The 13,887-nt window shown below is 47.4% G+C and overlaps 1 protein-coding gene across 2 annotated transcripts in view; it reads right to left on the bottom strand.

Annotated features, from left to right (window-relative positions):
• GPATCH8 (G-patch domain containing 8) overlaps positions 1-13,887 on the bottom strand; it is a 196,392-nt gene that overhangs the window by 165,507 nt on the left and 16,998 nt on the right. The window contains exon 2 of one of the 2 annotated variants that reach the window (XM_030220366.1): positions 9,693-9,767. In XM_030220366.1, coding sequence (XP_030076226.1) covers positions 9,693-9,767 — 75 coding nt within the window. Of the gene's footprint in view, positions 1-9,692; positions 9,768-13,887 lie in introns of those variants that run through there. The other variant, XM_030220368.1, reaches the window with a different exon arrangement.

Genomic DNA, 13,887 nt, shown 5'->3' with positions numbered 1-13,887 from the left:
TGTAGGATGGGCTGGAAAGGGCTTAGACAGCAACTTCAGTGGCTGGAACATAAGGACAGTGCTGGACAGACTTTTACGGTCTGTGTCCCACAAATGAGAACATGAATAGGCTGGAGTGGGCTTCGATGGCAACTCCAGCAGTTGGAACATAAGGATGGGGCCAGATAGACTCCTGTGGTCTTTGTTCCAGAAACACGAAAGAAAGACCATAATCAAGTATATAATATCACACTCGTTGATTTAATGATGAATTGATCATGAGTATGACTATTGGGCAGAGTGGATGGACCATTCAGGTCTATTTGCTGTCACTTACTATGTTACTGTTAATCCTCTTTGCTCCCAGGCTGGTGCACAGACCTCAGCTCTGACACAGGCACGAGAATCAGATGTCACCTGACCTACTGGCGCGTGCATGTGGCGGCCTCTCAGCACACACTGCCAGTGAATCAGAGACAAATCTTACATGTGCGCACCAGAGTGTTCCAAGTTCCAACTTCCATTCCTTCCTTGCCTACAGTGCTGTGGCTCAAATCCAGAAAGGGAGCTGACTGGAACTTTCTTTTATGTACTATTAAATTCTTACGGGGATGGGTGGGGATGGGTTAAATTCTTGCGGGGACGGGTGGGGACGGGTTGGGATGGTTTTAATTTTTGCGGGGATGGGTGGGGACGGGTAAGATTCCAGCAGGGACGGGCGGGGATGGGTAGGATTTCTGTCCCCGTGCAACTCTCTAGGACGAACTCAACCTCCTGTAGTAGAACAGAAATCCTGAAGACTGTTTTCCAACTTCTCCCAATGAGGGAACATGTCTGCAGAAAAAATTGAACACAAAACAGAGTCAATCAGGGAGGGATCATGGATTCATCTGCTGTGACTAAAGGAAAGAAAATTACCAAAGGTAAGAACCTAATTTTCCTTTCCTTGTCATCAGCAGCAGATGAATCCATTACGAATGGGATGTATCAAAGCAATCCCTAGATAGGGCGCGAACAAGCCACACCACACGCAAGCACTTGTGCTCCAAGAAGCGCATCCCTCCTGGCAGCCACATCCAGCCTGTAATGACGGGCAAAAGAGAGCTTAGAAGCCCAAGTAGCTGCACTACATATCTCTTGAAGAGAGAGTGCTCCTGTCTCAGCCCAAGAGGAAGAAATCGCTCTTGTGGAATGTGCCTTAAAGGTGTCAGGCGGAGGTCGGCCAGATAGCAGACATGCAGAAAAAATGGCTTCCTTAAGCCAACGGGCTATAGTGGCTGTAGATGCTGGAGACCCTCTGCGAGGACCTGACAACAATACAAAACGATGATCAGAGGTCCTGAAAGCATTTGACATCCGCAGATACTGCAACAGAGCCCTGCGCACATCCAGAAGGTGCAACTGCCCAAAAGATTCCGGAAACTCCTCCCTAGTAAGGAAGGACAGATAAATAGGCTGGTTTAGGTGAAACGCTGAAACCACCTTAGGCAGGAAGGAAGGCACAGTACGTACCGTTACTCCGGACTCTGAGAATTGCAGAAATGGGTCTTAACAGGACAGCGCCTGGAGCTCAGACACCCGTCTCGCCGATGTAATGGCCACCAAAAAGACTGTCTTTAGAGTCACATCCTTCTCTGAAGCTCGCCTCAGCGGCTCGAAGGGCAAACACTGAAGAGCCTTTAATACCAGCCCCAGGTTCCAAGCCGGACAAGGGGCCCGCACGGGAGGCTGGAGCCGAAGCACCCTCTAAGAAACCGTGCAATGTCCGGATGTGCAGCCAGGGAGAGGCCAGCGACCTTTCCCCGAAAACATGCCAAGGCTGCCACTTGAACACGCAGGGAATTATAGGCCAAGCCTTTTTGTATACCATCCTGCAAAAAGTAAAGTATCAGCGAGACAGAAGCCCGCATGGGTGTGATCGCTTTAGAAACACACCAAGCCTCAAACTGGTGCCAGATCTGGGCAAAGGCAACGGAAGTGGAACGCTTGCAGGCCTGCAAGAGAGTGGAGATGACCTTGTTAGAATAGCCCTTGTCTCTCAATTGCGCCCTCTCAATAACCATGCTGTAAGACCAAAGCAGCAGGGATCCTCCATGGTCACCGGACCCTGCGTCAACTGGTTTGGTACCAGAGGCAAAGGCAGGGGAGCCTCCACCAGTATCCGCCGGAGGTCCGCATACCACGGCCGCCTGGGCCAATCGAGGGCAATGAGTATCACCACTCCTTGATGCAGCCAAAATCGGAGGAGTCGCCCTATTAAGGGCCAAGGAGGGAACACATACAGGAGGCCTGGGGGCCAGGGTTGAGCCAAGGCATCCAACCCCACCGAGCGAGGATCTCTCCGTCTGCTGAAAAAGGATGGGACTTTGGCATTTGTCCTTGAGGCCATAAGATCCGCTACGGGCGTTCCCCATTTGGCACAGATCTGAAGGAACACTTTGTCTGCCAGTTCCCACTCTGCAGGGTCGATTTGATACCCGCTCAGAACGTCGGCTTGCACGTTGCTTTGACCTGCTATGTGAGCTGCTGACAGAAGCTGCAGAAGTAGCTCGGCCCAGTGGCATATCTGAGCGGCCTCTGCGGTCAGTGTTTGACACTGAGTGCTGCCTTGTTGATTTATGTAGGCCACTGCTGTTGTGTTGTCCGACAGAACTCTGACAGCCAGTCCCTCCAGAGTCATGTGAAAGGCCAGAAGAGCCTGGAATATCGCTTTCAGTTCCAAGCGATTGATGGACCACCCCATTTGCTCGGGTGTCCACAGACCCTGGGCATAGCTTCCCTGGCAATGTGCTCCCCAGTCCTTCAGGCTGGCATCCGTTACCACCAGGCACCAATCGGGAAGCATTAGTGGCAGTCCTCGCCGCAGCATGCTGTCTGAGAGCCACCACTCCATACTGAGTCGGGCCGCAGGGAGCCACATGAGTCTGCGTTGATAATCCTGGGACATAGGAGACCATCATTGAAGCAGGGCAATCTGCAGAGGTCTCATGTGCGCTCTCGCCCATGGCACCACTTCCAAGGTGGCTGTCATCGACCCCAACAGCTGGATAAAGTCCCAAGCTCGCGTGCGAGGCATCCTCAGGAGCAGACGGACCCGATTCTGAAGCTTGCACCGTCTTTGGTCGGGTAGAAAGACAAACCCCGAGGCCATGTCGAACTGGACCCCCAAATATTCTAGAGATTGAGAGGGGGTCAGGTGACTTTTGGGTATACTGACGATCCAGCCCAGAGATTGCCGTAGAGACCACTCTGGCTGTTACATGACGACTCTCTTCTGCAGAGTCCGCTCTGATGAGCCAGTCGTCGAGGTACGGGTGAACCCTCTGCTGAAAGCGGGCACGTTGAGTAAACCCAGCAGAGCGCCCCGGGCGATACCTTCTAGCTTCACGGAAGCGAGGTCTGGAGGAGGAGGGAACCACTTGACCCTTGGAAGAAGGCCGCGGCCTATCCTCAGGTAACCGCTGGGGTTTAGCATCCCCCAGGTCTTTAACCATCTTCTCCAACTCCTCTCCAAATAACAGAAGGCCCCAAAAGGGCAACTTCACCAGCCTTTGCTTAGAGGCCATGTCAGCCGCCCAATGCCGTAGCCATAGAAGGTGGCGGGCGGACACTGCCACAGACATCTGTTTAGCCGAAGCTCTGACCAGATCATAGAGGGTGTCAGCTAAAAATGACAAGGCCGACTCCATGCGCAATGCAACCTCAGCGAGGGACTCCGCACCATCCACGAGCTGTTCCACTGCCTGTTGTAACCAAGAGAGGCAGGCTCGAGCAGCATAAAAACTGCAAACAGATGCCCTTAAGGCTAGGCCCAAAATCTCAAATGACCATTTTAGCGCTGATTCCAGCCGCCGGTCCTGAATGTCCTTCAGGGCGACCCCTTCCTCTTCTGGGAGGGTGGTCTTTTTTGTCACCGCCGTGACTAAGGCATCCACTTTAGGCATCCCAAAATGGGCCAAGTGCTCCTCACTCAGAGGGTAAAGATGCCCCATCGCCTTGGCCACTTTCAAGGGCCCCTCGGGGTCAGCCCATTGAGCAGAAATACGCTCTTGGATGGAGTCATGCAAAGGAAAAGCACGAGCAGGCTTCTTAGTACTCGCCATCCTCGGATTGCCAGAGGAGGCCTCGTCTTGAACAGGGTCATCAATAGAGAGGGCCTGTAAGGCATCAGAGATAAGTGCTGGCAGCTCATCGCGGTGGAAAATCCGAACCGCAGTGGGATCATCCAGATCCAGTGGCAAACCGGCTCCTTCCTCTGGCTCTTCAGACCACGAAGGCTTGCCAGATCCCTCAGAGTCCCCACAGCCCAACCACGGGGGGGGGGGGGGGGGGGGGGGGGGGAAAGGGAGGAGCGCCACTCTCCCACGGGGAATTTACCCGTCTATGCTTAGCGTGCATCCAAAGCTCAGGGGCATCCACGTCTGGCATCAGCTCCGGGCCATCATCAGTTGGAGGGGAACCAGGTAGCAACGCAGTGTCAGACACCTGCAGCAGAACTCTTTTCAACGTGAAGGCTTTATGTAAAATAAGCACAAACTCAGGGGAGAAAAACTCACCCTGACCTCCTGTCCCCGAATTAGGAGCCACGGGGAACGGAGCTCCTCTGGTAGCCTCAGCCCGAGGCGCCCCTCTGCTCTCAGACTCCTCCGCAACCGCGGGCGCCCGCTGCCAGCTCCATCAAGCGGGAAGAATCATCGCTCGCCATGCTCATACTGGCTCTACCGTCTAAACAGCACGTTTTACAGAGCCCCGCTGCTGATCTGCGCTTGCCACAACAGGAACAATGCTTAACTCCCTCAGCAGCCATTGCCAAAAAACGGCGGAATAAAATTCAAAATGGCGGCTTCGCGCCAAAATCAGCCCGATCGGAACGCCATCCGCGGGCCCTCCCAGGAGCTGAGTACCGCTCTTACTTCAAAGGACCGAGTCCATGAGCTCCGGTCACGCTGCACAGTCAACAAAAGCCTCAGAAATAGCAGCGCTGAAAAGCACGGGGGTTTTTTTTTTTTTAAACGCTGTGAGGAAAGTTGGAGGCAAACATCTACAGAGGCACTCCGGAGGCAGAAGAGGGTGGGAAAGGAAGGGAAAGGGCGAACCTATATGCCTGCATCCACACAGGGGGAAGGGTAAGGCAGGGAAAGGGCGAACCTATGTGCCTTTAAAGTGGGCTCCACTTAGCCACAACACCCCTGCTACAACTGGCAAAAGCACAGGAGCCACCCCAGGCAGAATCTTTAAGGAGCTGAACAAGCTGCGTCCAACCCTGCTGGGAGATAGAGAAATACTGAGAGGCAGATGGATGGAGCTAGCTGTCCTAGAGGCACTATGGTTTTCAGTGTTCTCTATCTCCCCCTGCTGGAAGGTGGACACAACCCATTCGTAATGGATTCATCTGCTGCTGATAAGGAATCACACATTTTGATAAGTATAAATCATCTCTCGTAACAGGCTAAAATATTAATGCAGCCTGTAACCACACAGGATTTCTGGTCACGTGGCACATTGTTGAATAAAACCTGGATGCCCCTGATATAGTACCTCCCATTGCTTCTCATCTAGCCTGAACACTGGAGCACCAATCTTGGAAATACAAATTGAGGTTCACACCAGTGTAACCACCAACTGTCACCATTTTGTAATGTGGCGACAACCCCTCCTCCTAAGTTTTCCTCCTCACCAATCAGGGGCTGATATGCTACAGAAGCGGCGTTTTATCAGTCCAGCCCGGAAATTAAGTTAGTCTTCTGCACAGCAGTACTGCAACTGATTTAAAATGTATTGGCTGTCCTTTGCATTATTAATGGAGCATATGATTTACAGTAAAAGTCCAAAAATTCGAAAGCCAGAAATCTGGACCACCTGAGATTCTGGACCCTTTAAAAATGCAACATCCAGATAGCCCGAGAATCTGGACTACAAGTGCTGTGTACCTTCTCCCTTAATCCCGCATAGTCTGGTGTCTCTTCTTCCACTCCCGGTCCTGCCTGTAGCACTCTCTCACTTCCCTGCCCAACTTATGGTGTTCCTTTTCAGAAGAAAGCATAAGTACATAAGTATTGCCATACTGGGACAGACAAAAGGTCCATCAAGCCCAGCATCCTGTTTCCAACAGTGGCCAGTCCAGGTCACACATACCTGGGAAGATCCCAAAAAAGTAGAAAACATTTTATGCTGCTTATCCCAGAAATAGCAGTGGATTTCCCCCAAGTCAATTTAATAATGGTCTATGGACTTTTCCTTTAGGAAGCTGTCCAGACCTTTTTTAAACCCCGCAAAGCTAACCACCTTTACCACATTCTCTGGCAATGAATCCAGAGCTTAATTACATGTTGAGTGAAGAAACATTTTCTCCGATTCATTTTAAATTTACTACTTTGTAGTTTCATCGCATTCCCCCTAGTCCTAGTATTTTTGGAAAGAGTAAAACAATTTACGTCTATCCATTCTACTCCACTCATTATTTTTATAGACCTCTATCATATCTCCCTCAGCTGTCTTTTCTCCAAGCTGAAGAGCCCTGGAAGCTTCAGCCTTTCCTCATAGGGAAGTCGTCCCATCCCCTTTATCATTTTCATCACCCTTCTATGTACTTTTTCTAATTCCACTATATGTTTTTTGAGATGTGGTGACTAGAATTGAACACAATATTCAAGGTGTAGTTGCACCAAGGACCAATACAAAGGCATTATAACATCCTCACTTTTGCTATCCATTCCTTTCCTAATAATACCTAACATTCTATTTGCTTTCTTAGCCGCACCAGCACACTGAGCAGAGGGTTTCCACGCATCATCAACGACGACGCCGAGATCCCTTTTTGGTTGGTGACTCCTAACGTGGAACCTTGCATTATGTAGCTATAGTTCGGGTTCCTCTTTCCCACATGCATCACTTTGCACTTGCTCACATTAAATGTCATTTGCCATTTACAAGCCCAGTCTCCCAGTCTCGTTAAGGTCCTCTTGTAATTTTTCACAATCCTCTTGCGATTTAACAACTTTGAATAACTTTGTGTCATCAGCAAATTTAATTACCTCACTAGTTACTCCCATCTCTAGATCATTTATAAATATGTAAAAAGCAGCGGTTCCAGCACAGACCCCTGGGGAACCCCACTATCTACCCTTCTCCATTGAGAATACTGACCATTTAACCCATTTTTAATTCACAATAGGACACTACGTCCTATCCCATGACTCTCCAATTTCTTCTGTAGCCTTTCATGAGGTACTTTGTCAAAACCTTTTGAAAATCCAGATACACAATATCAACCAGCTCACCTTTATCCACATATTTGTTCACCCCTTCAAAGAAATGTAATAGATTGGTGAGGCAAGATTTCCCTTCACTAAATCCAGATCTTTCATGCTGCAGTGTCAGCAACTGCCTTACTCACAAGACTGCCTCTGGCCTACACCGGGTCTTTAACAGAAGTTGCATGAGAATGGGCAGGACAGATTAGAGGGGAAGGACCAGGTAAAGGGCAGAGGCTGCTGCTGGCGCTGCAGCACAGAAGACTTGCTTATGTCTGAAAAGGTACACTGGGGACAGGGAACGAAAGAGAGCTGCAGGCAGGGCCGGGAGGGGAAGGAGAGATGCCAGACTATACAGGGGGAAAGGGAAGGGGGAGGGAGTAGCCACAAGGGGGGCTTTGGGGATGTAGACCTCCTCCTTCTGGCTCAGGCCAGATGGGGGAGAAACAGATGCTGGATTTGGGTGAGGGACACACACTGGATGAGGGGGAGAGCGCGAGACATGCTGGATATGGGGAGAGACAGACACACATGCTGGACATAGGAGGAAAGACACATTGGATGAGGCATTCTATATTTGTTAATGAATAAAATCCACAAAATTTGCATGTTCATCTCTTCTTTATTCTTCCTTAAATTTGAATTTTAGAAGTACTTCCTAAGAATCCAGAAAATCTAAAAATTCAGAGTGACACAATCTCCAAGCAGTCTGGATTTTTAGACTTGTACTGTATGTCTTATTTATGAAACCCATTTGGCATCTAAAAGAATGGGACAGCGATTTATTACTATCCTACATTCTTCCATTTTGCTTTTCTTTAAAACATTCTAAATCTCTTATTCCACTTTCAGAAAATTTAGTATGTAAAAGGTGGATACAAGAGGATGACACTAAAAGACAAACATTTCAATATGGCTCTCAGACTAGGGCTCACAGCTTACCTGACGGGTGAAAAAAGCTGGTTCATTTAAAATGAAATGTTCACACCTATGGAATAAGTCAAACTGTTCCATGTTAAATCTGTATAGGGAAGCATGACTGCCACTTCAAATTACAATTCCAGTGGTAAAAAACAAGGTTGGACTATTCACTAAAATCTATCAAGAGTAAATTCCCTCTCTGCAGCATTATCCCATGCATAACCTGTTACTGCCATGACCAAGCCTAGCACCATGCTGACACAATAGGACAGACAACAGGACTATATGCAGTATTCACTGGACCAGAAGAACAGAAATAAGAAGGGGGGAAAATAAGGAAACCCTGAATAAGAAAATAAAATAAAAAGGAAGACCGTGCAATACAAACCAGATCAGGGCTGCTTAGCTAATATGGGCCAACTGCTGTAAGAAAAATGCCGAACAGCCCAAGTTGTTTAAATTTCTGTAAATATCTGAACACACACAAAAACACACGACACCAACCTATGGAGGAATAGATATGTATACTGATCCTTTGCTAACATTATCAAGAATAACGGGAAAGGGAAATAAAAGGAGTCTGATGACATGAAATGGAAACTTTGGCTTAGACAAAACAACAACAACAAAAAACCCAAACTCTTGCTGTTATATTTCAAGTAATCTTCAAGGAATAAAAACCAGCATGAGAAGTCTGAACCCCTTTAATTACTATTGCTGCCTTGAAGACAATAGCAAACATGTACTTGGTCACACAGCAGCATGATTTGGAATTTATATAGAAAAAGTGCAATGAAAAAAAAAAAAAAAAAAAGAGATGCTTACACATTTGTGGATCTAAAGAGATGGTCCACATTATCTTCCTCCTTTTAACTGAAAAAGTTCAGCAATTTGCAAAAACAGCTAGGACTGCTCTGTAAAGCAGTTTTCAAACTACATCATATTTTGTGCTGTAACCCACTGATAGAATGCCTTTCTCCATTTTCTAGAGAAGGAAAGAAGGAAGCTCAGAGGCCATTTTTTCACACAGTTTGATGACTTGCCCTTAACATGTGGTACGAAAAACTGCTAATCAGAGAAATAAAGAGAAAAAATGGAAAATTATTCTGACGCTGTAGTTTATTACACCTGATTTTTAGAATAGCCGTATTCATTATAATCATTTGTTGAGAAGACAATCAGAGCCAAAAGAAATCTACACAGCACAAAATATGCAAAGGATCAAAATACATTTTCACTCCTTTGTGTCTCCATCACATTTTATTTTCTTAAAAACTTCATAGCAAACGTACCAGCAGATGATTTTTAAAAAGCCAAGGTTTATAACAGGGTTTCTTACATATTATTTAAAAGTAGTTTTTTTAAACAGCCAATCAATTTTTAAAAATTCAAATAAAAATTAAACCCTCCTCCCTTCTGACAGATAACTATACCCAACAAACATGCTGAAAATTGACTCCACAAATGCATATATCACTAGCCTCTCATTCACATCAAACTCCTTGCCTGAGGTCAGTCCAATATACCTCTACTTCTTACCGATTCAATTGGCTTGTCTAGTGACGCCTGTTCAATCTCCAAATGTCCATCCTCATACTGATCAAAGTGGTTACCCTATAAAGAAAGAAACACATTTGTCAAGGATTTCTTACACAAAAAAAGTATTTACATTTCTGAACTCCATAAACCAAAACAGAGCCATGACAAAAACTAATCTCTCCTAAACTATGATTTACACCAACAGGACAGACTTTTAATCTACTATTGCTTAGATTGTGAGGTTCTTTTATGCATTAACCCCCCCCCCCCCCCCCCTTCCAGGCCAGGGTAGTGGCCTAGCTGTAGCACAGCTTGCCATCATACATACAGATAACCAGAGCAAGATTCAAAACTCAGAGACTTGAACATATTTGGAGGAGATGAGAGTAACTTCAGTTGTTGTCGCATTTACTAGCTAAAACTGGATGAGCCACAAATGATGCTGCACCTAGTCCTCTGAACCAGTGGCTCTCAAATGTCAAACAGATCTGCTTCAACCAAACCTGAAGTCACTGTGGTCAACCTGTAAACCAGAACCACCAAGGAGCCTCAAAAAGACCAAGGAAGCTATGTTCACACCACAGAGAACCCTTCAATATGGAGGTGAAGGAAGACAAAGTTCTTCCGAGTCAAGATTAACAATAAAGCAAGATGGAGTTGCTTGACTAACAGATTAAAAAAAAAACTCAATAAAATGATTTATATTTTACCAGTGACGTGACTGCTGGTTTAAAAATCATGGGCAGCAATTAGCACAAAGTAGAGATACATGACACTTTCAACCCCCATTGCTCATTCAGCTATTACTTCTCACAGATGAAAGTGCTAGGTGAATATTTCACTTGCTCTCATCCTTGAGAAAGAACTAACTGAAATAGAAAACATTTTTTTTTTTAAAGGAAAGTCAATTTAGTAATAAATGGCATGATAAAACTGTACCTAAATATGAAACATGCAGACCAGGTTGAAAACATTTGCTGTGTGTAAAACTAATCTTAAAACACCTGAGCTCCAGTTACTAAGCAGCACTAGCAGCTGTCCATGCGCTAGTGCCGACCCGGCTCATTCACTTCAAATGAACCGTGTCGGCACTAGCGTATGGACAGCCATTAGTGCTGCTTCATAAACAGAGCACTAGGATTTTTTTTTTTTTTTTAATTACTCTTCAATCAGAACATATTTTCTTCAGTGAATAACAAAAAAAAAAACACACCCATACATCACCAACAAGTTCCAACAGCAAAGTTCAGCCCACAATCAGTGGCACAATGATAGAGAATGGATGGGGGGGGGGGGGGGGGGGGGTGTAGCCAGGACTCAGAAGAAAACCAGCATCAAAAGTATGTGCGGGGCCTTTGAACCCCACATGTACACTCAATGCCTTTACATTTCCTCACTCCTCAGAAACAAAGTCTGAGCCTGTGTAGGGGGATAGAGAAGGTTCGAACTCTGCATTTAGTTTTTATTTTAGTACTAGCCTTTAAGCCCGTTAAAACGGGCGAGTTTTGTGTTTTCCTATGGCCTCCCCCGTCCACCAACCCTGCTCTCTCCCCTGCCCTCCCCCCCCCATGTCCAGCAAACCTGCTCTCTCCCCTGCCCTATCCCCTGGCCTCCCCCCCCCCCCGTCCACCAACCCTCCTCTCTCCCCTGCCCTCCCCCCATGTCCAGCAACCCTCCTCTGTCCCCTGCTCTCCCATGTCCAGCAACCCTCCCTCCATGTCCAGCAACCCTCCTCTGTCCCCTGCCCTCCCCTCATGTCCAGCAACCCTCCTCTTTCCTATGGCCTCCCCATGTCCACAAACCCTGCCTTCCCCCCATATCCAGCAACCCTGCTCTGTCCCCTACCATACCCCCATGTCCAGCAACCCTCCTCTTTCCTATGGCCTCCCCCTGTCCACAAACCCTGCCCTCCCCCCATGTCCAGCAACCCTGCTCTTTCCCCTGTCCTCCCCCCCCCCCCCCCCCGTCCACCAACCCTGCTCTCTCCCCTGGCCTCCCCCCATGTCCAGCAACCCTTCTCGCCGCCACTCTCGTCCCCCTCCATGCCGGGCCCCCTGCAGTGATATGAAAGCGCCTCTCATCTCCATGTGAAAGCGCTGCAGGCAGCAGAATCTTCTGCTGCCTGCAGCGCTTTCACACGGACGTGAGAGGCGCTTTCATATCACTGCAGGGGGGCGGGAGTGGCAGCGGCGGCAACATCGGGGAGTGGGGCCTTCATTTGTTGCTCCTTCCCCCTCTGATTTCAACGGCGCCCCCTCCGATTCCCATGCCCCGTCCTTCAGGTACGTTCAGGCTGTTTGTGTACTCTCCACCCCTCATCCGCCTCTGACTCCTCCTCCTTTCTGATTCTGGAGCTGGTGGAGGTGGGGCTAGGACTTTTCCTGTCTCAACGTTCAGGCTCTACTGCACATTTGCGAGTGAGTCGGTCACTTGTCATTTAAATGTTTGATAGTCTGCAGGTCTGAGAGTGGTGATTGTGGGGTGCACATTGATAAAAGATTGGGTAATATGGCTAGGGAGAGGGATGATGAATGGGACAGCTGAGGTTATGTGTAAAGCTGTAGGTAAGTGCACTAAAGAAGTGAGATTGAGGACTGATGAAATCTGAAGACAGGTGTGGAAAAACGGAAGAGAGATGAAAGGAAAAGACCAACATCAAAGGAAGGAAGACAGGAAGAGAATGGCAAAAGGACAGGAGACCCTAGAAGAGGACAGAGAAAAGCAAAAAACAGAGACTGGTACCAATATGATTAGAAAAATAAATTGCACAGAAAAAAGGTTAAAAAAAAAAAAAAAAAAAAAGCATTTTAGTTTTTTGAACTATTAATTGGAATTGTATCACATTTGTGAATGTGCATCTCTGATGTCTTTGTATTCTACACAGTACAAGATAAAATACAGTAAAACTTACTGTTAATTTCCTTTCCTTGAGTCCTTCTAGACCAGCCCAAACAAGTGGGTTATGTCTCCCTACAAGCAGATGGAGATAGAGAAACAGAACTGTTCTAGTGACATCACTGGTATGGACTGGTGTAGACTGGAATCCTTTAGCAGGCTAATACCAAAGCAGAACAGGAACCATTCCTTATATCCTAAAGCTTTTTGAGGTTGATACTCAATGCAATTTAACCAGCCAGAAATGGTTCCTGGCTGTTTAAATCACCCTTTTGGGGCTAACTGCTAATTTTCGGTGGCACTTAGCCAGTTTGTGCTGCTGAAAATAACCAGCTAGCACTGAAATAAAAAACAGCTATTATGGGGGGGGCGCTCTGGGAATGGATTCAACAGTTGGCTGGTTAAGCGCCTATATTCAGCACTTAACCATCCAGGTTAGAATGCATAAATAGGATAGTATAAAGACAGGAAAATTAGGTTCTTACCTTGGTAATTTTCTTTCCTTTAGTCAAAGCACATGAAAACTGATGGGCTGTATCCACCTACCAGCAGGTGGAGATAGAGAGCACTGAAAAACCACAGTGACCTTGGACGGCTAGCCCCTTCTGCCTTCAGTACAAACAAGAGCTGAGAAGCCCAAGTAGCCACACGACAGATCTCTTGAAGAGAAAGGACACCCGTTTCAGCCCACGAGGAGGAAATCGCTCTCGTGGAATGCACTTTGAATGCTTCAGGCGGAGACCGTCCTGAAAGCAGATATTCAGAAAAAATGACTTCCCTGAGCCAACAGGCTATAGGCTATAGTGGCCCTAGACACACCCTAGTACATCCGCGACAAGGACCTGTCAACAATACAAAAAGGTGATCAGAAGTCCTGAAGTCATTTGACATCTGAAGATACTGCAACAGGGCCCTGCGGACATCCAAAAGACGCAATTGCCCAAAGGAATCCGGAAAGTCAGCCCTCGAGAAGGAAGGTAGAAAAATGGGCTGGTTCAGGTGAAACGCTGAAACCACCTTAGGCAGAAAGGAAGGCGCTGTACATACCGTTACCCCGAACTCCGAGAACTGCAGAAAAGGATCCAGACAGGAAAGTGCCTGGAGCTCAGATACGCGTCTAGCTGATGTCATGGCCACCAAAAAGACTGTCTTGAGAGTCACATCCTTCTCAGAAGCTCGCCTAAGCGGCTCGAAAGGTGAACGCTGAAGAGCCTGCAACACCAGGCCTAGGTTCCAGGCCGGACACGGCGACCGCACAGGACGACGAAGCCAAAGCGCCCCTCTGAGAAACCGGACAATG

The sequence above is a fragment of the Microcaecilia unicolor genome, chromosome 12 (genome assembly GCF_901765095.1).
Source record: "Microcaecilia unicolor chromosome 12, aMicUni1.1, whole genome shotgun sequence".
Lineage (NCBI taxonomy): Eukaryota > Metazoa > Chordata > Amphibia > Gymnophiona > Siphonopidae > Microcaecilia > Microcaecilia unicolor.
This window is presented reverse-complemented; position numbering and strand designations above follow the sequence as displayed.